The sequence below is a fragment of the Equus caballus genome, chromosome 4, assembly GCF_041296265.1.
Source record: "Equus caballus isolate H_3958 breed thoroughbred chromosome 4, TB-T2T, whole genome shotgun sequence".
Lineage (NCBI taxonomy): Eukaryota > Metazoa > Chordata > Mammalia > Perissodactyla > Equidae > Equus > Equus caballus.
This window is the reverse complement of record NC_091687.1, coordinates 58244061-58270297: the sequence shown is the minus strand read 5'-3', so window position 1 is coordinate 58270297 and position 26237 is coordinate 58244061. Positions and strand designations below refer to the sequence as shown.

At 40.0% G+C, this 26237-nt stretch overlaps 1 protein-coding gene across 9 annotated transcripts in view; it reads left to right on the top strand.

Moving 5' to 3' along the window:
* The window catches only part of RAPGEF5 (Rap guanine nucleotide exchange factor 5), a 349321-nt gene that overhangs the window by 221441 nt on the left and 101643 nt on the right, over positions 1–26237 (top strand). For all 9 annotated transcript variants that reach the window (XM_070264270.1, XM_070264267.1, XM_070264266.1 and 6 more), the window contains 1 exon segment: positions 17899–17972. In XM_070264270.1, coding sequence (XP_070120371.1) covers positions 17899–17972 — 74 coding nt within the window.

Genomic DNA, 26237 nt, shown 5'->3' with positions numbered 1-26237 from the left:
TCCTGTTTGTGGTCAGCACAGACCTACACTGATTGTCTTGTAACTCCCTGAATGTGTTATTTAGCATTTGTCAACCCAGAGGAAAGAAGTAGTATGTGTTTTCCCCTAAAATAATCAACACAACATTCTGGTCTTCCTGATTGATTGACGATCTAGGATGTTTCCCCAAGAAGAGCGAGCTTTGCCTAACACCATGCTAATTGTTGCAGTTTGTGAAATCTCTCTCCTTCTCTGGCACTATAATAACTCCTTGTTCTAGCATTTCCAGAGACTATTCTTCTGTCCCTGCTTGCTGACAGATTTTGTGCATTCACATCCCATCTTCCCCCGTGCATGTTCTTATTGAACAGCGATCAATTCAGGGCTTGACAGGTTGTATCTTCCTTTTTTTTTTTTTAATGGCATAAAACCATAATAAGAGTCTTGAAACAGTAATTCTCAAAGCACTGTAAAGTTAGAGGATATTGGAAAATGTAAAATTCTTACAATCAGGAAAATAATAGCATTGGTAAAACCCAAGAACAGTTGAAAATGTGTGCAGCAGATGCTTTGTAAATTTTTCCTAACTCTCCCACTGGGATACAAAGAAAATTGCCTTAAAAAAAAAATCCCATGACACTGTCTTTTGTAATTAGAGCTATTAAGTCGAAATGATAAATAACCATTCAATGCCATACTATAAAAGAAAATAGCCCTTTGCCCTGGTTTCTCCTAAATAGCAAGAGATCTGAGAGTATCATCTATAAGAAGTTGGATTCCTCTAATCCTGAGAATTGTTTAGAATTTAGGAAATTAGAAAGCAAGGCAAGATAATTTTCTTTTTCATCCTTCAACATGATCATGTCCATAAGATTGTAAATGAAACTGATTTGCCAAGGAGGTGAATAATTATAACCACAACAAGAGTGTACTTGAGAATGCAAGGTTTTTAGGCCTTTGTTTTCAAAAACACGCTACAGGGTACTTCAGTGGCAGTATGTGATGCCTATAAGGCTCAACAGACAGAAGTAATTATCTCTCTAAATGGCAGCTTGTTCCTGTTTTAGAGAATCAGATACTGGGAAGGAGAACTGAGTGCTGATGGTCTCTGCCCCCAGGAATGTGAGGGCTCAGGGACCAGGTTCTTTTCTTGTCTTGTGTGGTCCAGGACAATGATTCTACATCATTCAGATTCCAGCCTGTTATTGCCTGTGTTTTATAAATGTTGCCAAGCCCTGAGAAACAGTTTCCTGAGGTTCGGTGCAGAGAGGTGGGTGTAAGGCAGGAGAGAGGCATTACAGGGAGAGTCGAGTTTTCTGTTTGAGTTCTGAGAGACAGCTCCTAGCATTGCAGCTCCTGGGAACATATTTTCTGTGAGGAAACTAGATGAGTATAATGAATGTACCCTGTGCATAAATTCAATATTCATTCTGCACCCAAGGTCAAATGAAAGTTAATGACCATTTGCACACCAGAGATCTGAAACCCACATTTTATTTCTTTCTCATAATGACAAAAAAGGAGAGCAATTTATATTTAAATTGATTTAAATTTCAAAGCATAAACACAGAGGTCTCCCTGGTACCCTTTTTTTGTAAGTGAAACTTCCTGGCAGGGCTTGACTTTCATTAAAAATTAAGTCCCATCCCATTCCAGTTCCCCAGTGTGGACAGTTTTTTGTTTTCTGTGGAACTACCCTGTTCCCACCCTGCTGGGTTAGTAACACCAAATCAGAAGCCAGCAATGCAATCAGGGCCACTTTCTTTAATGATTTAGTTTTGTATTTGTTGAACTAATTAGCTGATTGAAGCAACTAATGGGTGTCTTTATTACACTGTTGACTGGGCAGCTTCTCCCCATGCCTGCCAGCTCCTTTGTTCTTGGTCTTCTGGGGAGTGGGAACTGCTTCCCAGATGAACATATGATATGTGCCACCCAGTGTCCAGAGGCCAGCCCCAGAGGCTACTATGCTAATTACCAAGTGCCCCAAAAGGATATGCATCCACTTGCATGCATCCACTTGCAACCCTGTATCTGACTGATTCTGCATGTTTGAAGAAAGGTTTACATTTGAGGGGTGCATGCTTGAGGGAGAGGAGGAAGATTGCTTCTCTGTACACCCCTAAGGTACAAAGGAAAAGCAATCTGCAGATGTTTTAAAATATTGACTATTAGAATATTTAAGGAAATATTAAAAGATATTAGATAATTAAAGGGAAAGCTATATTAATGGCTACAATCATCTCTCTTATGAACTAAAAATTCCTTAAGAAGAATTCTTGCCATATGCTGTTTTTATAAAGTTATGAAATTCTGCAGTCTGGTAAACACCATCTCGTACCAAAATCCTGCAGTCCTGACCATGTAGTTAGGAAATTTGACTCCCACACTGGCCTGTGTTGACTCTGGAAAGTCACTGGCTTCCCCCAGCCTCAGTTTCCATTTTTCATAAAAGGAAGAGGGCAGGCTTGGTCAATCACTAGGCTGCCATGCTTGGCCTGTGGGTCCTGTCCTAAGTACCCAGTCCGAGGCAGCTTTGCTGCTCTTAACTGTACAGTGCTATCTATTCAGGAAGAATATAGGAATAATAACTGCTGATAATTTAATTTGCTTTCCAAACTTTTTTCATTTCACTGACATTTTCTTAGTGAAAATCTGCGGAAGGTTCCCCCGCCCCCCAAACATTTTCTGCTGTGATTTGTATTGACAAGTAAGAGCTATCAAGGGAAATCTTTGTCTTGGCCATATGACCCAGCTATTGTCCATCATTCGTCACATTAAAAGTCTAATTGTGTAAACAGCCTTGAAAATGGAGCTGTTCTCAGTAACCCTGGAATGACAGGAACACAATGTGTGTAAATATAAGTAAATAACGTGCCATAGTACATAACACAAGGCAGGCATTTGATTCAGCTGAATTCTACCAGAATGAGTGACGCTGTTACAATAATTGAAATTTGCTTCACATACTTTTCTTTCCATTTATGTAACACGTAAATACTTAACATTCAAGAATATCTAAATCAGACATTTTCTTTGTAAGTGGCTAAACAAACCGTGATTCTAGCTATTTGCATTTGTAGGTTATAAAAATACTCTATTTTAATACTAGATATAGTGATTGAGATCTGTTTTTGGAATGAGATTGGTGATGGAAACGTTGACCCTGGAGTCAATGAAGGCTTGTATTATGCAATTTCAGCTTCAACAGTACATTTTGACTTAGCTTTCTTGTTTGGAGTTGAGGAAATAGAGATGGATGGATATTTTCAAAAATAATCCTAGGTTTCTTTCTGAACCATTGCATGAAAAGTCCTCCTTGACTGAATAAAATTTTGTTTTTCTAAAGCAGTGGTCCTTGAATTGAATTTGCTTAACAGTCACCTGCAGTGCTTGTTAACAATGCCAATTCCTGCCCTGACGGCCCCCACCGCCCCTCCCAATTCAGTGTGGATGGAGGCCCTGTCACCAGAATTTTTAACTAGGCTTCAGCCCTGGGTGATTTAGATGCCACACTTTGACAAACATGTTCCAAAGTCTGTGTGAGCTGCAGTGGCAGGGAATGAGCTGGTGTTTTATGAAGGGCGTTGGTCTAAGGAACCAAGCGTGGTAGAGGGAATCAAAATGTTATTTATACTTTTGCTACTGACTCATTTATTGGACAACTGCCTAACTTTTCAGTGTTCCTCTACCTGAATGGAGATTTTCTCATGGGAATGATTACAGAATTATAAAACTCTCATGGCATTGACAATAAATGCTTCATAAATGCAGAGAATTATGACCCAGCTTTATTTGGTGGGCAGACTCAGGAATAAGGAGATATTCTCACTGAAGTTTCTATACTTAAACTTACCAGGAAGACATTTTTGCAGGGGGGAGTGGTTTGTACTGGTGTAAAGGGGAAGTGAATTTAACCTGACTCCCGATAAGTGCGCCTGAATCAAAGCCATAGCCTAGTAAATTGTGGGCAGATCCCACATCAATAGAACTAAAGGGCTTGTCTGGTTCTCTTTTTGCCAAAAAGTGGCTATCTTCTATCTATTGAAAATGTAAACATTTAATAAAAATGAAGCATTCACTTTAAGACCCATGAAGATAAATTGAGGAAGCTTACACCCTGTTATTTTTTTTTTTTTTAAAGATTTTATTTTTTCCTTTTTCTCCCCAAAGCCCCCCGGTACATAGTTGTGTCTTCTTCGTTGTGGGTTCTTCTAGTTGTGGCATGTGGGACGCTGCCTCAGCGTGGTCTGATGAGCAGTGCCATGTCCGCGCCCAGGATTCGAACTAACGAAACACTGGGCCGCCTGCAGCGGAGCGCGCGAACTTAACCACTCGGCCACGGGGCCAGCCCCCACCCTGTTATTCTTTTCCAGTAGAAAAATGACTGTGAGAAATTTGAGATTGAGGAACAGATGGTAGTTGTTAGAAATGTCGCCTGTTTGCCTCCACTCTGACTGCAATAGAGAGTGAAGCATGACAAATATGATTGCCATCTTAGTTTTATGTGTTCTTCTTTTCTTCATTTTGATTTTTAGTTTTGTTTTCATGTGTTTAAAAGGCCCATTTCTATATCATAGTTCCAAAGATGGAGCTCAGTGCAAGTTCTTCTCTGTCCTGGAGGACCTTATACAGCAAACAGAAATTTATCACATATTAGTAAGAAAGTAGACTTCCCCACCCTTCAGCTGAGGGTGTTAAGGGAGCTGGGAGAGTATGGAGAAGCCCTCTTGCTGACAGTTGGCAGGGGGTAGGGCATTGTCCCAGCAGCCTGTAGTCCCCAGGGAGTGGTGTGTCTACTTTGTCTGGTCAGGAAAGGGGCCGATTCCATCATTGGGCCTCATGGTGTTAGAGCAGCACACCTAGGCTGTAGGCTCGGGTGCTCCAGTCCTCTCAGAGTCATAACTGGGACTGACTATGGGCATGGAATTCAGGCTTAGCATTTGTACCTAAATCGAAATTATCAAAGTTGCATCATTTTGCTGGTAACACTTGGCCTACATGAATCAACTAATTTCAGGGCTAGTCTTGTAACCAAATGCACAGTTTCATCAAAAGATCACATTATTTGAGTGGTCCAGGCCCCTCCCAGGGAATTTTCCTGGGGCCTGCTCTAGTGCAGTTTTTCATTACCTTGATTCAAGAAGAAAGTCATAACGATAAAATAACCTATAGTTTTATCAATTTTATATGAAAATTCAAAATACATATACTTTTATTTGAGAGGAAATATGGCTCAGTGCCTTCAGCATGCATGTTAAAAATAATTTGGGCTGATGGCCCATACTGTATCAGAACTTTTTCATTTCCACATATATTTTCTTGGTTTTGTTCTCTGGTAATCGTATGAGACTATTTTATTATATAAGCCATTAAAGCACTGAAATTGATGCTCAGAAATGTTAATGTAACAGGCTCTCAGAATTATTCACTACACTGAAATGTAGATGGGGAATGCTGTGTTCTTTATTTTCAACAAGTGCGCCATGGTCCTCCTAAGCTGCTACCTACTGCCAGGAGCAATATCTTGGCTGTTTCTGATTTGAACTCTTTTTGTGATAAATGGTGTGTTCAGATGTTGCTCCTGCTTGGGGCTAGTTTAACCCCCTCCCACCTTTTGGGTCATTCAGTCCCTAGCACGCGGGAGTTGTTGCAGCCCCACAGTGCCCCTAGGCTCCTCTGATCTCTGCAGATTGGCTGTGCCATTTGCTGCTGCCCCTGTGAGGTTTGCAGTGGCCATCGGGCCCACCTTGGCTGAGTCAGGGTCTCTGGGCCTTCCTGGCTGTCTCACCCTATATCTTGCTGGGGCTGTAAACCCCACCTCTTCCTTGCCACATGCTCCATCCAGCCCCTGGCCCTTTGGAGGGCAGGCTCCATTGCAGGCATCTGTCACCAGGGTATGTAGAAACTACTGAGTTCTTGAAACTTCCCATCCTAGGAATGAAGAACAACTCAAGAAAAATAAGCTCTGCCCCTAGCCTTGCTGTATTCACTGCTGATCCACTGTGAGCATGTGGCCCCCTCTTGGGGCTGGAGGCAGACTTTGAAGTGATCTCTGCTGTGTGCCAAGGCTCAATGTGTATGTAAATCAGTGCTCCCGTCCTCAGTGTCCCCTCAGCCATCTCTCTTAAGTCGCCCTCAGAGCTCAAGCCCAGCCAGGGAATATTGGGTCCACGGCTCTTGTCTTCCATCTCTGCTGCCTCTTTACCCTTCTCCCGCCTACAGTCCACTTGCAGCAAGATGGGGCAGCCTTGACCTTTTCTAGCCCGTTACTTCCTGACCGCCTTCTTCAAGGGGACAGGCCTGTGGCTTAGCCACCCCAGGAGACTTCCAGAGTTGGCTCTTGATATGCCAAAGAAGGTAACATTTCTCTACAGATTTTACCCTTTCAAGCCTGTTGTCTTGCTGCAGCAGGATAGATTTAGATGAGGGTTAAGGAAAATTTTCACATCTTTCCTGGCCTCCTCTTGGGATGCCCGCCCCTGATTGATTGATTAATGATTGATCGAACCATTTGGTGTCTTTGCTTGTATTTGCAAACACAAGGACTCTTGGGGAATTCTTGGTGGTTCCTCTGCATATTTTAGAATTCCACTGTAATGTCAATGGGAAGAGTTAGCAGTAGAATTGCTGACAAATCAGGAACAAAAAAACCTTATGAGCATTTTATGAGTAGCAGAAAGTTGTAATATTATTTTTAAAATGTAGATTCCTGTCTCCCATGCAACCTTAGTTAACAAGGGTGTCAGTGTAGATCTGACTTGTTGCGTTTTCTGGTTTACAATCCCAGAGGCAGATTTGTGTAGCTGTGAAAAGCAAATCAAGAGACTTAGGTTCAGTTGTGGCTTAGCCACTTGCTATGACCTAGTGGCTTCCAGAGGTTCATTTTCTTATTCTGTGAAATAGAGCTAATGGCACATGCTTCTGGGGCTTATTAGGAGTGTGGAGAGTTAGATGAGATGGCATACAGCCTGTAGCTTCATGTTGGTGCATAGTTAGGCGCAGAAGTTACTTGTCTGTTATTCCCTCAGATAAGTCTTTTAAAATTTTAATTCCTGAGAGAAATTGTATAAAGTAGAGTAGTGGGGTGCATTAGGATCTTTTTAAGTGAATGAACATCTTGCAGTGTCTGAGCATCATTGCTGCTCATATCTTTTACCATGTGACTATGGCAGATTGACCTGCACCTGTCCTGTCATAGGAACACATCCTTGAAAGACACTTAAAAAACCAAAAGCTTTTCAGTCTCTCAAGAAAAAATGATGAAGAAAAATTGTAGCTCCGTTAACTCAATTTTTTCATTGAGCTTTTATTTTTAATTGGGTCATATACAAACCTTCTTTGCATTAAAAAGAAACTTTTTTTTTTCTGGTAGGTTTCCTCATAAGAAGGGCAACCGAATAGGCTACTGGGCTCAAATACTGATTAACTCTTTATTACCCTGGCCAATCCAGCAAATATTTATGCTCTAATTAAAGTATTTGATGCAAGATACATTTTGCTCTGGTGACATTATCATTTTTCTCTGTTGAATAAGTTTTCCATTGACTGGACATGTATTAAATGTTATTGAAAAGAAAACATTGTAAAAGCCTAAGTGGAGGAAAGGAAGTTTGGAGGCTCTCAGCTACAAGACAAAGGCATAGAATTGAAATGGAATCCTCTCTGCCTTAGGGTGGGGATAAATCATGCAGTCAGCAGAGCAGCAGGTACCAGCCCAGAACCGTCTCTCAGTGACTAGAGCCGCCTCCAGCCAACTGTATGAGCATGGAGCAGCTGATGGGGGAAGTGGCAGTGTTTCAGCTACCTCTGATTTTAGCCTCCTCACTATAGATTTATTTTGTTGTCTGAGTGCTATCAATTTCCAGAACATCAGCACACCTCTATTCAAATGTTAGTAAAGTAATACATTTCTTTCGTGCAATGAGCATTATCTGCTCTATATAAATCCACGGGTTGGGAGGCATGGCGAGAGTTGGAGGGGAAGGGGGTATGTAGGAGCACTTAAAAATAACTAAGTCATTATGGCCCTGATTTTCAAAGAGACTGAAGTCCTAGTAGGAAATTCAAGTCAATTCTTGCTCTGACTTTGCAATAAACCCCCTGCTTTTTTTGTTTTCACTGTCCCTCCTGTTCAATTCATTTTAGACAGTTTAAATCTTCATGGCATACTGGAGCAGATAAAGAGTCAGACGTGGGTACTTAACTAGCTCCTCCACTGACTTTCTGTGTAATTATGGGCAAGCTATTTAGCATCTCTCAGCCTCAGTTTTCTCAGCTGTAAAATGAGGATAACCATAGTAGCACTTGGAATCTGATGAAGCAGAAGGCCAACCGTAAACTTGCCGTAAAACATCACTGCGACAGCGGAAATAGGAGCTCATTTAACTCAGATTTCTACATGAAATGAATCGAATCACTGTTAAAATGTAAATGGGTCCTGCTCTAGCCAAGGAAGTTGGTCATATCTACTGGAAATTTATTATTGCTCCTTGCTGGATCTGAATATCACTGGTGAATACTTTGTCAGTGAATATAAACACATTGCTGAAGGCCCACCAAGGCAGCTCCATCAACCTGTAGACTTGCTAGATTTTCATTCTGAAACCAAATAAAGCATGGGGTGTTGTTGGGTTTGGGTAACATGATAGTATCCTTGTACGCAATTTACCTCTCTCCTTAGTAAGTGTGTTGGAAAAATTACATGTGGGAAAAATTAAGAATTAAAGTGCCAGAAAAATTACCAAATGAGATGATTCAAAAGAAGTAAATTGCTAAATTCCAAGAAATGGTATTTACCTTTTATTAATAGAAACTCAGTTTCTCGCTAGCCCTACTAAAAAAAGTACTGAATAGATATTAACAAATGTTGGCGTAAAGAGGTATTAAATTATTAACGTCACACTGGCCACATACTTCAATCCAGCCTTGCCAGTACGTCTACCAGAAGGGTATGGAGAAGATGAAGTGAGATAATCCTCATTAAGAGCATGTGTCTTAAATATAGGAAGAGCTCAAGAGCTGTGCCTGTTTAGCATGGTGATGGTGATATTTCCTTTGCTCACATCACCTCACTTGCTGCTAAAGGACCTCCAAGGTCCTCAGCCTGATGTACAAGCCCATCTAACTCCTCCAGCTTTGTTTTCTGTTACTTCTCAGCACTGTGCTATTCACTGGTCCCATGTCAGATCTGGTGCTTTTCTCCCCATTCCTCTGTTTATGCCAGTTCTCCACCTTGACTGTCCTTCTCTCCTCCCTTCATCCACCTATCAGAATCTTTTTCTTGAAGACTCTTTCATAGTCTTACCTTCTCCCTCAAACTGGATGTGACATTTTATTCTTTCTGTATCTGCCTTATAATTGTTACTTTCTGAATTGCTTACCTTTGTTCAGTTCAACAGACAAGTACTTAACATTATATTCTAGATATTACTCCAGGTATAAGAATAAGAAAACATACTCTCTCCCCTCGAGAAGGAACTCATAGTGTAGGTTTGTAAAGACAGAAGTTTGTGTTGCTAGCTATAAAACACTGAGAGAAAAAAATGGTGAGTGTACAGAAAAAGAGCTTTGTTAGGCCAGGAGGAAGGACTCTGCATTTTGTCTAGGTCTGTGGGTGATAGTGGTGAGAACTCAGAAGGATCCTCCCTAAGGAAATGATAGTTGAGCTGGAGAGCCCAGTGGACAAGAAGAATTTCACCTGGTGAAGGCGGGGACAAGGGCATTCTAGGCTAGAAACAAAGAAATGGGGGAAGGTGCACCTGGAAGGAGAGTCTGAGACCGATGGCCTGGTCTTCAAGGCCAGGTTGAGGCTTCAGCCTGAATGTTGGCCATTGTTTAATAGAGTGGGGCCCGTGGGTGTTAAAGCTCTCAAACCCGCACATCGCTGGGCTGAGTCCTACTCATCAGGAACGCTGGGGGTGGGGCCGTGGAGCCTAAATTGGTATCGAGCTCCCTGTGTGACTCTCGTGTTCTCTAAAGGACAGAAGTCTAAAGGGATGAGGGGATGGCATGATCAGACTCGCCTTTTGGAAGTGGAACTCGGTCAGCTGTGTAGAGAACAGATTGAGGGAAGGCTGTCTTGGGGGGGGCTGTGGCAGTGGCCCAGGTGAGAGGTGGTGAGGTCATGAGCTATGACAGTGGTAGAGAGGAGGAAGGATGGAAACATTACAGAGGTAGAAGTGACAGGATTTAGTGAGAGACTGATGTGAGGGTTAAGAGGAAGGAAGAACATGAAGATGCCTGGTGGTGATCTAAACCCAAATACAGACTCCAAGAGGAGGAGGAGGCTTGTGGCATATCGTGAAGGTGATGCGTGCGATTTCAGACCTGTGTGTCCTCACACCCTATTAAATAGATGACTTTCTTGAGGACAGATTGTGCCACTGTACCTATCATAGCAACGTATTTGTAGCAAATACATGATGGTCTGTGAAATGGAAATATTCAGCATGTAACTGGAGCTGTGTGCCTGGAACTCTGAGAAGAGGGCAGAAATGGAGACGCAGATGTGGGAATATGCTGCATAACGGTGAAAGCTGAAACCGTAGGAACAGATCAGATCACTGAGGAAAGAGGCCGAGAGAGGAAAGAGCCTGCAGGAAACTTGTGTGTTTAGAGGATTCAAGGATGATAAGGACCCAGAAGAGAGTTTTAAAACAACAGTCTCAAGTTCAGCTGACAGGGACAGACTGGGAGAGAAAAGAATGTTGGGACAGACAGATACTGGTCATTGCTCAGCTTCCAAAGAGGCGTTCATGTGGCACTGGATGGGCCAGATTAGAAGACTGTGTGAGATGGCTTGATGGTGAATACAGACCACTATTGTTCAGATTTTAACACTAAAACAAATACAGTGATGAGGCAAAGGTTGCAGTTGTTTTTTTCCCTTACTTTTTAAAGAATAGAAAAGATTTGAAGATTTTGAAGCATTTGTGATATGTTGGTAACTGAAAACGAATAAACTTGATCAGCATTTCTTGCTGTAAGCTCGTTGCCATGCCATCACAGAGGGGAACGTATTCCTTGCTGACCATGGATGAAGTGTTGTTGAGGGGCCTCCTAAAAGAAATATTGTGGCCCCACTCCAGGAATGGTACAAAAAAAAATCACTAGTTATTTAGATAATGAAGAACTAGGTTCTGCCTCCTGTGGCCTGGAAACACCTCAGTGTTTTCCTAATTTTTTATGTCTACAATCCACAGAACACACAAAAGGGCCTGGCCTGATACACTGATACACATCTCACCAACATTTGTGAAAAATACTTTACTAGTTAGGATGCATTTTGATATTTATTTTTTTTTCCCTATTGTTCTATTATATTCTGTTCTATTCATTTAAAAAATGAGGGGCCGGCCCGGTGGCGAAGCAGTTAAGTGCACACGTTCCGCTTTGGCAGCCTGGGGTTCACCAGTTCAGATCCCAGGGATGGACATGGCACTGCTTGGTACGCCATGCTGTGGTAGGCATCCCACATATAAAGTAGAGGAAGATGGGCACAGATGTTAGCTCAGGGTCAGCAAAAAGAGGAGGATTGGTGGCAGATGTTAGCTCAGGGCTAATCTTCCTCAAAAAAAAAAGAAAGAAAAGATGGGCCACCCCAGTGGTGCAGCAGTTAAGTTCTGCTTCAGTTGCCTGAGGTTTGCTGGTTTGGATCCTGGGTGCGGACATGGTACTGCTTGGCAAGCCATGCTGTGGTAGGCATCGCACATATAAAATAGAGGAAGATGGGCACAGATGTTAGCTCAGGGCCAATCTTCCTCAGCAAAAAGAGGAAGATTGGCAGTAGATGTTAGCTCAGGGCTAATCTTCCTCAAAAAAAAAAAAAAAAGAAAAGAAATACTGGTCAGGATCCCCATGAAGGGATTTGTGAATGTGCCGTTTGACCAGCAGTGTACTGCTCCATCCTTGACTGAGGTGCACTTGGACCACCACAGATACATACATGTTACATGGAAGGACCAGGACAGGTCTCTGGACCTCATCTGTAAAATGGGGATGATTTTACCTGCCCAGCTCGTCAGGTTGTGTGAACATCCGATGAGACCCTTTATGAAAGAGCTTTCTAGCTGTAAAAATGCTGCACGGGTGAAAGATTTTATTATTGCCAAAACTTTCATTCTTCGCAAAGTACTCATTGAATTGTTTTTTTCTTAACTATATTTGCTGATTTGAGCACATTGAGATTGAGACTTGAAATGCTAAATTTGTGGCTGTGGTAAAATTTTTGGTTGCCTTGTAATTTAAGACAATAGTTTGGTTGATTTTTAAAGAACGCTCTCAGCTCTAGTCACCTAGTGCGTTACGGTCAGTGTGTGTTTAAGTTCTTAGTCTGGCTCTCACCGTTACAAAACTGATCAGCAGAAATTTAATAAGCATCATTTTGAAAGGACATCAATCCTCTTTGTGTTTAGACAATAATATTTGTAGGGTTATTAGACTTTTCTTAGCAACCGTCTTAGTAAGTTGTAGGGAGAGAAAACCTGTTGTCCACAAGGCAATAAGAAAGGGATGTCAAAGCAAGCCGTAAAATCTTTGGAGGCTGGCAACAGTGCTCATCTTGAATCAGTCTTGCTAACTTATAAATAGATACATTTAAACTACATACTCTTATGTGAATTCCTGCTAATTAATCCACATATATTCTTAGTTCTTATGTGGGCTGTGATGTTTACTATTCAGAATATGTGCTTTAGATCTTGTGCTTGTGACTTTTGTTGTGGTAAGTTATTTTCAAAGGGCTTTTCTTGCTTTTAGACTGTGTGTTGAGAGATAAGGGGATGGTTTGTGTTGGCAGAGAGTAAGATTCCTAGCCTTCCTCAGTCCCAGAAGTTGTCATTCCTGTGGACATGTTCCGCCAGAGGGAACTGTCCCAGAATCAATATTTGCATAGGAAAGTTTCCTGACTCTTACTCTGATCAGATAAAAGAAGAGTTACACTCAGAAATCTAAATAGCTGCTTCCTCCTCCTTCCACCACATAAGCTGCACGACTAGAAGTCTTGAAGAGAGAAATTGTCTCTTTATATCTTCCTGACATTAATCTTCATATTAAAGGGTCAGTAGAGTGCTCCCTTTTAGATGACTTTAACTGTGGATTTCACACACGAGACTTGCTGGGGCGATCATAAATCCTCAGAAGTCCAGGATAAATAAGTGTTTGTTCCCAAATGGTGTATGTGAACCACTGGCTAAAATGCATTCTTGGAATCATACTTTTTCAGTATTTCCAAGAAATTGATGTTATTTATGTCTTGGAGGAGACTACTGTCTTTTCTTCGTCATCAGGATGCTAAGATTGAGTCCACCAGCCCTTTGAGAGTCTCTCCGGTATGCACATTAAGATAGATTGCTGAGTTAGATCTAGATAGATGTATTTGCCAAGTCTCTTAACTTGCTTGTGTTTCTGGTTCTTGCTCTATTAACCAAAGTGTAACACTGGGCAACAGATTTTGAGGTCTTCAAAGATGTGGCAATAAATGTAGCATTGTTGTTGGGGATAAGCTAGAAATATAGGACTGAATTTTTATCCCAAGTATGCTTCTATGCAAATCTCTTGCTCCTTGGATTCTATTTGTATATATTAAGAATTATGCCTAAATCTCAAAAAAAAGTGTTAAGTGTCAATCCTGAAATTGTTATTCATTGTCCTGCACATCCTATGTCATGTATAATAAGATAAGATAAGGAAATTTCTAGATGACAGAACATTGTTGTTTTAAAAACAAAAACATGAATTTAGTAGGCAGAAATATTCCAAAATTTAATTTTCTTCATTTTTATGGAAATTAAAACTTTTTTTTTGAGGAAGATTAGCCTTGAGCTAACATCTGCTGCCAATCCTCCTCTTTTTGCTGAGGAATACTGGCCCTGAGCTAACATCCACGGCCGTCTTCCTCCGCTTTATATGTGGGATGCCTACCACAGCAGGGCCTGCCAAGCGGTGCCATGTCCGCACCCGGCATCCAAACTGGCAAAGCCCAGGCCACCGAGGAGTGGAACGTGCGCACTTAACGAGGCTGGCCCCTTAAAATTAAAACTTTAAAGAGCAAAAATTCAAATAAAGCATACGTTAAATGCCAAGGTATGCTTGGTACTTCATGAGGGTGAAGTTGTTCCACATTGGTATAGTATCAAATTACTCTCCAAGAAAATTACTCCCCATTACAGTATGAGGAAAGATTTCTCTTATTATTTCAATTAGTTAAGTGGCGTTCCTTACTTCTACAGCCCACTGCATTTTTAAGTAGAATTCAGGATGTTATTCTATGTTTTATTTTTCCCTTTGTTAAAATTGTAAATAGGATTGTATTCTTAATTTCTCTTTCTGCTACTTTGTTGTTAGTGTATAGAAACACCACTGATTTCTATATGTCAGTTTTGTATCCTACAATTTTGCCATATTCATTTATTATTTCTAAAAGTTTTTTGGTGGATTCTTTAGGGTTTTCTATGTATATAAAATCATGTCATCTGCAAATAGTGACAGTTTCACTTCTTCTTTTCTGATTTGGATCCCTTTTATTTCTTTTTCTTGCTTGATTGCTCTGGCCAGGACTTCCAATACGATGTTAAATAAGGATGGTGACAGTGGGCATCCTTGTCTGGTTCCTGTTCTTAGAGGGATAGCTTTCAGTTTTTCTCTGATGTGAATGTTATTAGCTGTGGGTTTGTCATATATGGCCTTTATTATGTTGAGGTATTCTCCTTCTATACCCATTTTATTGAGAGTTTCTATCATAAATGGATGCTGTGTCTTGTCAAATGCTTTCTCTGCATCTATAGAGATTATCATGTGATTTTTATTCCTTGTTTTGTTAATATAGTATATCACATTGATTGATTTGCAGATGTTGAGCCATCCCTGCATCCCTGGAATAAATCCCACTTGATCATGATGTATGATGTTTTTAATGTATTGTTGTATTTGATTTGCTAGTATTTTGTTGAGGATTTTTGCATCAGTGTTCATCAATGATGTTGGCCTGTAATTTTCTTTCTTTGTGTTGTCCTTGTCTGGTTTTGGTATCAGGGTAATGTTGGCTTCGCAGAATGAGTTAGAAAGCTTCCCTTCATCTTTAATTTTTGGGAACAGTTTGAGAAGGATAGGTATTATGTCTTCTTTGAAAGTTTGGTAGCATCCACCAGGGAAGCAGTCTGGTCTTGGAATTTCATTTTTTGGGTGGTTTTTGATTGCTGTTTTCATCTCCTTACTGGTGATTGGTCTGTTCAGATTCTCTATTTCTTCTTGATTCAGTTTTGGAAGGTTGTATGATTCTAAGAATTTATTCATTTTTTCTAGATTATCCAGTTTGTTGGCATATGGCTTTTTGTAGTAGTCTTATAATCTTTTGTATTTCTGAGGTGTCTTGTAATTTCTCCTCTTTCATTTCTTATTTTATTTATTTGAGCCTTCTTTTTTTTTTTTTTTGTGAGTCTAGCTAAAGGTTTGTCAATTTTATCTTTTCAGAGAACCTGCTCTTAGTTTCACTGATTTTTTTCTGTTGTTTTTTCAGTCTCTATTTCATTTATTTCTGCTCTGATTTTTCTTATTTCCTTCCTTCTACTGATTTTGGGCTCTGTTTGTTCTTACTTTTCCAGTTCCTTTAGGTGCACTGTTAGATTGTTTATTTGAGATTTTTCTTGTTTGTTGAGGTAGGTCTGAATTGCTGTAAACTTCCCTTTTAGAACCGCTTTTGCTGTATCCCACAGATTTTGGCATGTTGTATTTTCATTTTCATTTGTCTCCAGGTATTTTTTGATCCTTTGCATTTTTGCCTCTAGTTTTTGAGAGAAAACATGAGTTTTTTTCTTTATTCTAAAGTTCCCTCCTAATCGGGCAACAGTAGCAACAGGGAACGAACTCCCTTTGAACAAGCACAAATGGAAGTTTTTGCTGAAAATAGAGGAACAGCTTCTGCCCACTTCTACTGTTCCTGCCGTGCCTTTGGATGCTCAATGGTAGGAATTATCCTGGTTATCCATGGAGTTTAACAGAAGAATTTCCCTTCCTTCCTTTTTCATAATAGTTATAAAAGTAGTAGCTAATATAAGTAGTTGGAGTCAAGTTGTGCAATTTTGGTCACTTGGGGAGGAATTGTTCATTCCACTTAGTTTTCACAGAGCTCACACTGTGTTCACAGCATTTTAGGTGGGTTCCATGGTAAGCACCACACAGTGGGCATAAAAGGCACACACAAGCAAAAGGTACATGAAATCATATTTTAAAAAATACAGGGCAGTGAGCACAATATTTAGAAATACACAAAACAATGCAAACTGAACCCAAAAGTATAGTGGGTGACCTCACTGTCAGCAAGTTTGGTGTGTTTTTGGCCTTCTTTTTGATAGAGAGAGGAAAAAGAGTAAATGGTATGATGCGTACAGGGAGTAACTTACTCTACTTAGGAGTCACCCTTGATTGCTTCTTCTCCATCATCTCCCTTTTCTCCCCCACTCATATTCAATTTATTGGCAAGTTATGTCCATTTTGTCTGAAAACACAGCTTAACTCCTCCGTGTTTCTTCACCTTGTTGCCACCTCTCTGGCCTGAGCCATTGTCATCTCTACCAAGGCAAGAGCAACAGTCGCTTAACTGGTCTCCTTATTTCTTCTCTTGCTAATCTTACGTCTGTCCTTCACAAAAAAGGCAAAAAGAACTTTTGAAAATACGCTTCAAATCATGCACTTACCAATTTAAAATTTCTTAGTGCATCCTCATGTTCTTAGGCTAAAATCTGAATTTATGGTGGTCCGTGCTCTCCCTAGGCTTGTCTCAGATCACTCTCGCCTGCCATGGGTGGCTCCATCCCAATCTTCAGGTCTCAGCCCAAAGACTGCTTCTTCAGAGAAGTACCATCCATGGCCCCTCCCTGAAATGATCACCCCTAGTTGGTTTTCTGTCCTTTCCTCATTTATCATGACCTTTAATTCCATCTTATTTTTTATTATTATTACAGTTATAGTTATTCTTGTTATTATTAGTTGTGGTGGTAGTTGTCATTGTTCATTGGCTGCCTCCCCAGCTAGTCTGTGTACTTTCTGAAGTTCACAAGTCACTATCTGTCTTGTTCACAGGAAAAACCCCAGTGCCAGGCACATAATAGATGCTCAATAAATATTTGTTACCATGAAAGAGCAAACTGTATAGAGAGGAAAATAACTAGATCATTGTGCTTGGATCAGAGTTGGTGGTGAATGTCACTGTGAAGTTGGAGATTAGGAGGAAGCTAGAGAATTCAAGGAAGACCTTGAGTAAGGAACAGAGTTCAGACTTGATAAGATAAGCAACACATAGGCCAAAGCGTCGCCCTTGTTGTTTTTGTGTTTCTTGAGACTGGTTATTTTAGAAAGTGGTACCCAAGCTGCATTGTATCAGGGAGAGGCTGGAATCAGGGCCTTTAAGTCAGGAAGTTATTGTACCAGCACAGAAAGAGTGACAAGGACTTGGATAGGGAGATGCTAGAGAAATATGCAAGAAGAGGTGGATTCAAGACTCCACGATTTGGAATTTTGTGGTAATAACGCACTGAGCAGTCCAAACGTAAAATTATATGACACTACCAGCCAACAAACCACACTTTTTAAAAAAAACTTGATAGAAACCTTCATCTACACCCCAACTCCCTTGTGGGTGAAGCCCGATACTGGCATGATGATGTCTGATGGGTTTAGGTGAAGAGGAGAATTGAGATCAAATTTTTCCACTGCCATTTACTTAATAAATGAGATAAGGTACATTAAAAGTACCCAGTGCTATGAGTTAACTTTTCATTCAAATAACAAAAACATAGTATCAATATTTACATTTTGTGACCTAATCTACCTAACATTATTTTTTCCTGACAGATTACTATCTGAAAGAATATGACCTTGATGCTACATTTAATATTGTTTTTCTTTGTTTCTTTTTTGTAGCACTTGAGCAAGATGAAGAAAACAGTGTCAAACACGTAACTGTGACAGAAGCTGAAGGTGTTCCAGATTCTCAGGTATGATAGATGCTGTGACAGTCCCTCACTGCACCCTTCCCCTGTATTGGGAGTGGTGGACAGTACAGGTGTTGGCAAATGATGGTTTTACCTTTTGTTTTCTGTAAATAGTGGTATTCCTGGGAAAAAATATTATTTTTTATTTAGAGGCATTTTACAAGAAAGGCCCTAAATTGCTAATCATATTTATAATTCATAGAGATTCATGGAGAAGGGACAGATAGGGAGACATACTCCACTTCCCAGAGAAAGCAAGGAAAATACGTGAAGAACCCGGGGATGCCACTCTTAGGGCAGACCATCCCCTGGAGATGGCAGAGTCGAATCAGCTAGCTGACAGCACAGCTGGGACTGGGCCAGACAAATTAGTGTGATGCCTCACCTGCCGAAGATTCTGCGCCAACCCCAGTATCTAACTCATGGCACAGATAGGCTTTTGGTAGCAACTTACCTTCAAATACTGTTGCAGTGTAAAAACTTTAGACACCCTAGTGCTTTCAACAGTTAACTTTATGTAAAAGCACAGCATCTAAAGATTCTTAGCTTGGTTAAACCATTGCATTTCACCTTTAAAGTTCTAAATCTGTTGATTCTGGTCAGAATAATCACATTAGCTTTTTCAATAAATGTTGCGTAGGTTTTAATATTTTGATAAATTCATGTAAGGAGTTGTTTTGCTGTGCTAATATTGAAAATGCTGCAATCAACAAGTTCATACTGAAATTACACTTTAGGGTCCCAGGCAAAGCTGGGCAGAGATTCCCCTACTCAGTGTATTTGACACTTTCTCAAAGGTTTCTTAAATCATTAAATTATTAATGGGACAGATGTTTCTAAACAGAAATTGTTGTTGTTCTTTATTTGTTTTGAACTTACTCTATAGAGAAAAGTTTGTTGTAATGCAATTTTATTTCTCTGTATATCTCAAAAGGATACACAGACCTATTAGAGTCTTTGTGGCTTTCTTCAGTAACAGTGACATAAGCACACATCTAAAGGATGTTCAGAGGAATGAAATCATGCAACCACTGAATCAATAATTAGATAAGGAACAGATTCTGTTTAGATTTGAGAGTCAAGAGTTCAGTTCACTGGGAGGCATAATTATGAGTGTTAATAGGCCTAGGCTGTGGAGGGAGGAAGGTGCTGTCACATCCTCTGAGGTGTCTGAGAAAGCTTGATCTGCTGTGACAGTCGAAGCACCAGTTTTCTTGGTTTGATTCTGCAGGTCCATCTATACACATGCTCTGGGTAGAATCATCAGTAGTTCGAGTCATGTAAGGTGAGCTTAAAGAAAACTTTCAGAATTTCACTATCAGATATCTAGGCAGAATCAGAAATAAAATGTATGTATGCTTATGGGTGTTAATACGTGTGCACTTTATAGATAAATTTATTAATTTGATGTTTGATGTATACACATATAATTGAGTACCTACATACCAGACTCTGATAAGTATTTCAGATTATTGAAGTCTTCACTCCAGATTATCTTTTAAACAAGTTAAGTGGAAATTGGTTTCTCTTTCGTTCCCCATATGTGATGAAATATGTCACTATGAGAAAAATGCCCCTAGGCTGCTGCAAACTTTGGGTGTGTAAAGGGTTAAGACAGTCATTAACCCCAGGGAGACTGGGCCTTGTTGTGCACAGGTTTCCCACCTCATATATTAGCTCCTTTCTTTTCTTTCTCACTCAAAATATCTTTTCTGCCTAAGAAACTCCCTGTTTTAACGCAGTGACGTGTGGGTGGAGTGAAGAGAGCATGTAGACTTAGGTTTGCATCCCAGCCCTTCTTCCTCATAGCTGGTGCCTTTAGCCAAGTTCTCTACCGTCTAAACCTGTAAGTTCCTGTAGGGTAGCATCTGTGTCTTTGTCGCCATAGTGTCCCTGCTGTGCTGGGCAGTGACTAATGTGCTTGGTTTTCATCTCTGTAAAGTAGAGATATTATAAAGTTGTCATGAGGTTGAAATAAAGCAACATAAAGATGCCTGCAATCCTGGCACAAAAAATAGTTTCAAGAAATGTTAGGCAGCATACATGAGGTATAAGAGTGCTCTCTCCAGGGCCAGGCCGCCTGGGTTCTCTTCCTGGCTCTGCCACAGTAACCTTGGGCAGGGTCCTCTACTCTCCTGAGCCCCGTGTTCCTTTTCTGTCATAGTGTTGAGAGGTGACACTTGTGCAGCACGTCATATGCACTAGGCACTCTTCTAAGTTCCTTGTTTTTTATTAATGTATTTAAACCTCACAACAAACCTTGTGAGCTAGATAATATAATTCCCCTCACTTTACCTAGGAACTGGTGACTCGGGGGGCCAGGAATCAAACCAAGGCAGTCTGGCTCTAACATCCTTGCTTTTAACCATTGTACTAACTGCTTTCTAACATCTGTAAAATGGGGATAATTGTTGGGTTGTTATGAAGATTAAATGAGTATATGTGAAGCAATTAGAACAGTGCCTGGAACATAGTAAGTACTCAAAAGAGTTATCCTTTATGAGTTATTATCATTATTAGGATCATCTCTCACAATGCTTGTGGTGTGAACGTTTACGGTGTCTAACACAGCTGGGCTGCAGTGTTACTCTCTGCCTTCCATCATGGTATCTTCACATACATAAACATTCTAGACCCTTCACTCTTTATAACTCTTTATATAGGACAAAAGGATTAAAGAATCTTTATCAAAATGTATAGAATTTTTGCCGAGTTCTACTTTAGGATTCTAATGAGATCTTCAACGAGTAATTTATGACGTGTTGAACTTTGGAAATTCTTGCTTTGGTTCAAGTAGCCATTGACCACTGGATTCAGTAATTATTTTCATTGTCTCTCATCCCCCATTGGAATCAATCATTTTAATATTAAGTGATGATAACTATTAATTATACAAATTAATTGCCAAATATTTGATGATTAGTTTATCAGTAGCCAAAGTGTGACTTTTTTTTTAATAGACTGAAGAAAGATCTTATTTAAGACTGTCATAGCTGTCACAGAAAACACATGATCCTTTTAAATCCTTTGTTAGAATTTATTAGAATTTGTGTATTTTCTCTTTTTACTTCTTTATTATTTGTCAAGTTTGCTGCCCTGCTTAGTAGTATGGTCAGTAATGTATACAGGGCTGAGCTGTGATTTCTCTCAGGTCAAAACAAGATAAAATATTGATGGTCTCCTTATTCTGGTCTGAAAGTTCGAGGAATCAACTATATGTAATGAGTGAACACCCTTTTCTTCATCAATTATGTGAATACATCATGTATTTAGTTTCATCAGAAGAGATAATTATACAGGTGTAAAAGATTAAGAAAGTCTTTGAGGGAAATAACAGTAATAAATTTCATGAAACTATGATTTCTGCCTCCTTCTCTGCTCCCAGCATGCTTTGGCAGGACGCAGTATCACACCGTGTTTGTGTAGGATAGGTCTGTTTGAGCAGCGTGGTGTATTAACACAGGTAATTCCAAAAAGGAGGAAGACCAGAGGAGTGAACTTCCCTGAACTTGCATTGCCTCACCTGTACAGTAAGGGACTAGGAGTCACTGAATGATTTCTAAGGCTCTATGACACCGCAGCATGGTGTTTGAGGCCTGTACTAGTGATGCTCTGGGCATTAGTACACCTGCCTTTACCATCACACTTTCTAGCATATGCGCTTTTCACTGTGATTGCTTCTTGGTCCTTTCCTCAATTATTAAAGGGTATATTTTTCTATTCCAGCTAGGAAGAAATTTTTCATAGTCGTCTTTCTCTTTCTGAATAAATTTGAGAACATAAATATTTGCTACCCTAAAATTATTGTTATTATTTTCTCTTATGAGTTTTCTTCTGAATTTTTCTGGAAATAATTCTTAATATTTTCTGGTTTGGAAATAGGTGCATACAATTGAGTAATGTAATATACCATCCCAACCCATCAGTATTTTATTCTGTCATTAGGATTTTCTGTTTGAAGTAGCCAAAAAAAAAAAAATTATTTCTTGAAATTCTATTCAAGATTTAATTTTTGAAGAAATGAGTCTCCTCTGAAGTAACCAATAAGAATTTATCTGAATACTCTGAATTTCTATTGAATAGCATTCTGTTATTGCAAAAGTGCTGTCATGAAAGGTGAACTCTTTCATCCTAGTTTTCCTTCCCTTGATAGCAATTTTTGCGTGATGTTTTTTTCTAGGTGTTTTAGAAAAAGTGATTTTTAAAGTTAGGATAATGCAGAAAATGTATTCATACGTAGAACTGTGCTTTTTTTTTTTTTTTGCAAGGAAGATTCGCCCTGAGCTAACAGCCGTTGCCAATCCTCCTCTTTTTTCCCTTGAGGAAGATTAGCCCTGAGCTAACATCTGCACCAATCTTCCTCTGTTTTTTTTTGCATGTGGGATGCCTCCACAGTGTGGCTGATGAGCAGAGTAGGTCTGCACCTGGGATCTGAACCTGGGCTGCCAAAGAAGAGCACGCAGAACTTTAACCACTCCCCCCAGGGGCTGGCCCCCTAGAGCTGGGTTCTTTTTACCTTTTGTCATAAAGCTTGTTCATTTATCCTCCTTGTAGCCTTTCCTAAGGGAATCCTGTCCAAGTCTCATTTTACCACTAAAAGAATGGACCCAACATTTTATGACTCCGTTTATAAAGGAAACAGACTTTTCATTTACATTCATAATGTTTCTCTTCTCCAATACTGAAAAATCATATGAATAGCTTTAATTATATATTATGGAGACTTTTTTTTTCTTCAAAGCAGACCTTGAAATAAGGTTCTTAAATAATTCTTCTGACGGTTACACATTAATCTTTTATTTTTTTCTGGCCTAGCAGTGTTAGGTAAACTGTTTATAATTAATTTCACATAGATAAATTAAGTAGTCCAAGAATGGGAAAGTCTAGTCAAGGACTGTTAGTTATCTTACTTCTCCTGCCATAACAAAGCTCCCAAAATATATTAATAAATTCTTGGGTTTTTTTAATTAAATCACTAAATTATGGAGCTGTGAAAGGGACCCCCCCAGAGAAGATCTGGCTTAGTGAGGTGCTTTCAAAGAGGACTGCCTTATGTAACTATCTAGGATGTGCCAGCACCTCTCTGGGCTTAAAGTTCTCCAGGGAATTTAGAAACAGTCATAAATACTCCTTGAAAGCCTTTTTTGATAGTTGCTAACGTAAGGAGTGCTACAGAACTAATTATCTTGTGAAAGTACATCTAGAAATTATGCAGAAACCAGAAAATCAAGACAGCGATATTCCTTTTTTAATCATAAGATGATTTAGTTATCAATATGAAATAAATCAATCTGAAGCCCATTTTTAAAAGTAATAGCATTTTGTGTTTAAAATACTCAATTTGTGCACCCATGTATCTGATTCTAATAAAAATGTATTTCCTCAAGAAAGAAAGGTCTGTATTTAGGATCCTAAGCGTGTGAAATGAAGACTGTTTAGAGTTCTTTAAAAAATCCTGCTCACACAGAGACCAAAAGAGTAGGCAAGTTCTCTTAAATTTCCTCTACTAAGTCCCACTCTTATTGCTGATGATATTATTGGTTATTTTTTTTTTAATGTATTTGGGACCCACAGACAGAAGGAAAGACTCTCCAAGCAGAGTCTGTGGGAGCTTAACCCAGTTGCTTTGGAGCCTGTGCTGGTGAGAAGAGAGAACAGGCTCATTCCCACTTGCCAAGTTAGTTAGCTCCAAAGTGCTTTCCTCCTGGGTACCACCCCTGCCTGGCTCCAGTCACACGCATGCCCTCTGTTATACAGGGGTGCCACACTGAGGAGCAGAGAGAGATTAGGACTAACCCATTTCACTACTGAATAAACAACCACGGAGCAGGTCCTGAGGTTGCAGGGTTATTCACATCCTCTCTCCACCAGCAGGACAGTATGTTAAACACTGGGGGGAAAACATGGATGGAAAGAGAAGAAATTCTAGATGGTCGAGATAAATGAATTTTCTAGATAACAGAAACTTATTCCTTTGTGTGAAACAGTCGAAGAATATTAATCATTTTTGTATAGAAATTTCCCTGAATGGTTTCCTTGTCTTCTTAGTTTAAAGGAGAATATGTAACACCTCTGATCCTCTTTTACTCTCTAGTATTGATTAAAAGAGCGTCTTCGAGATGGCCCTATGTGTAGCATTATCACAGGTATGGACTCTGTTAAAATCCTGACAAATAGAAATAGGTCCCAAGGAGGATGGCTAGGATGGAAAAAGGACCCAAAAATAAAATCAAGTGGGCCCTTAGTCATTATTGACAGTCTTATTCTGCAATCCTTAAACCGCTGTCCAGTTTCCTCTTCTCATAGGTCAGGAGCTGACAAACCACAACCTACTGCCTGTTTTTGTAAATAAAGTGTTACTGGGACACAGCCATGCTCATTCATTTACATATTGTCTCTTGCTGCTTTTGCACTAAAATTGCAGGATTGGGTAGTTTCACCAGAGACCATATGGCCCACTGGGCCTAGAATATTTACCCTCTGGCCCTTTACAAAAAAAAGTTTGTGAATTCTTGAAACCGAAATGCCTATTACATGCCTTCTTTTTACATACCTCCAGCATCTTCTCACAGTCCTTACTCAGCTAATAACTTGATACTATTTTTCTGGGAAATAGGGGCCTTCAGAAAAGAATTTCCACATGTTCCCACCATGAGATATGCCAACCTACCTGCATGTTTACCCCTGTACTTCACCTTCCCTCCTGTTAAAGTGAGTGAAATACTCATATTCATGTTTCTGTCTGAGAGTAGATCTTTATGCTCTCTTTCCCACTCAAGGACACCGCTCCTAAAAGGGACACTCTCTCCCTCCTACATCATCAAATTTCTCTCTGTTCTGGATGATTTCTAATAAAGATAAATATGCTGGACTATCCCTCACCTTAAGCAAGCAAGCAAGCAAGCAAAACTCCCTTCAATATCACTCTTAGGTAGTGCCCTGTTTCTTGTAACAGACCTAGTCAAAAGAGTTGTCTCTCATTCTCTGTTAAAGCCATGCTCATGAGGGTTTTTGTTTTCCCTACCACTTTTTTTGTTTAAAAAAATGGTATGTTCAAAGTCACCAATTAGTTTGATCAAATTCAGTGTCAATTATTTTGAATTCATCTCTTTTGATATTTTAGCTGCATTTGATACAGTTTTTACTCCCTCCTCCTTGAAACACCTTCTCCACTGCTCACCGGGTTCTCCTCCTGGAGCCGCTCCTTCTCACTCTCCTTTTCTGATTGCTCCTCATCTTCCCAATCTCTCAACATTAGACTCGGTTCGTGGATTTCTTCTCTTCTCTGTTTACATCCACAGGTAACCTCACTCATTCCTCTGGTTTTAAGTACCATCTACACTGTGATAACTCCCAAAGCCTTATCTCCAGCCTGGACTTCTCCTTTGGACCTCCAGGCTGCCAACCCAGAGCTCCACTTGGATGTCTAATAGGCATATTCCTTCCCAGACCTTCTCCCCTAGTCTTCCCAATCTCAGGAAATGATAACCGTACCCTTCCAGTTACTCAGGCCAAATATCTTGGAGACAACAAATTCTGTTGGCCCTGCCTTTGGAATATATCCAGATTCTAACCACTTCTCACCATCTCTGCCGTTACCACAAGTTCCAAGCTATCTCTTGTCTGAAGACCGGTCTTCTAATTGGTCTTCTAGCTTCAACTACTTCTCCTCACCTAACAGTGTTTTCTCAACCCAGAAGACAGAATGATCCTATTAAAGTATAAGTCAGATTATGTCAATCTCATTGAAACCTTTCAAAGGATTTCCATCTTGTTCAGAAAAAGAATCTAAACTCCTTACACATCCTGTAAGGAAACTACATGATCTGGTCCGACATCACCTCTCTGGCCACTCATACTGGTCTCCCTCTTACCAGCTCTGCTCCAGCCGTACTTTTCTTTGCTCTTCCTTGAAGATGCCAAACATACCCAAGCCTCAGGACACTTGCACTTCTGTTCCTCTGCCTGAAACACCCTTCCTCACTTCCTTTAGGTCTCCACTCAAATGTTATCTTACTAAAGAATCCTTCCCAGACATTCCTATCTTAGTAACACTTCAATCATTTCTCTATCTCCTTGCCCTTTTTTATTTTCCTTCCAATAATGTATTACCATCTGATATTTCATATCTCTATGTTATATAATCTACATCCTCTATTGAATGTAAGCTCCGTGACAGGTAGGGCTTTGTTTTTTCTTGTTGCTGTTCACTACTATATTCCTAGAACCTATAGTAGATCTTGGCACATGATTGCTGCTCAGTTAAAA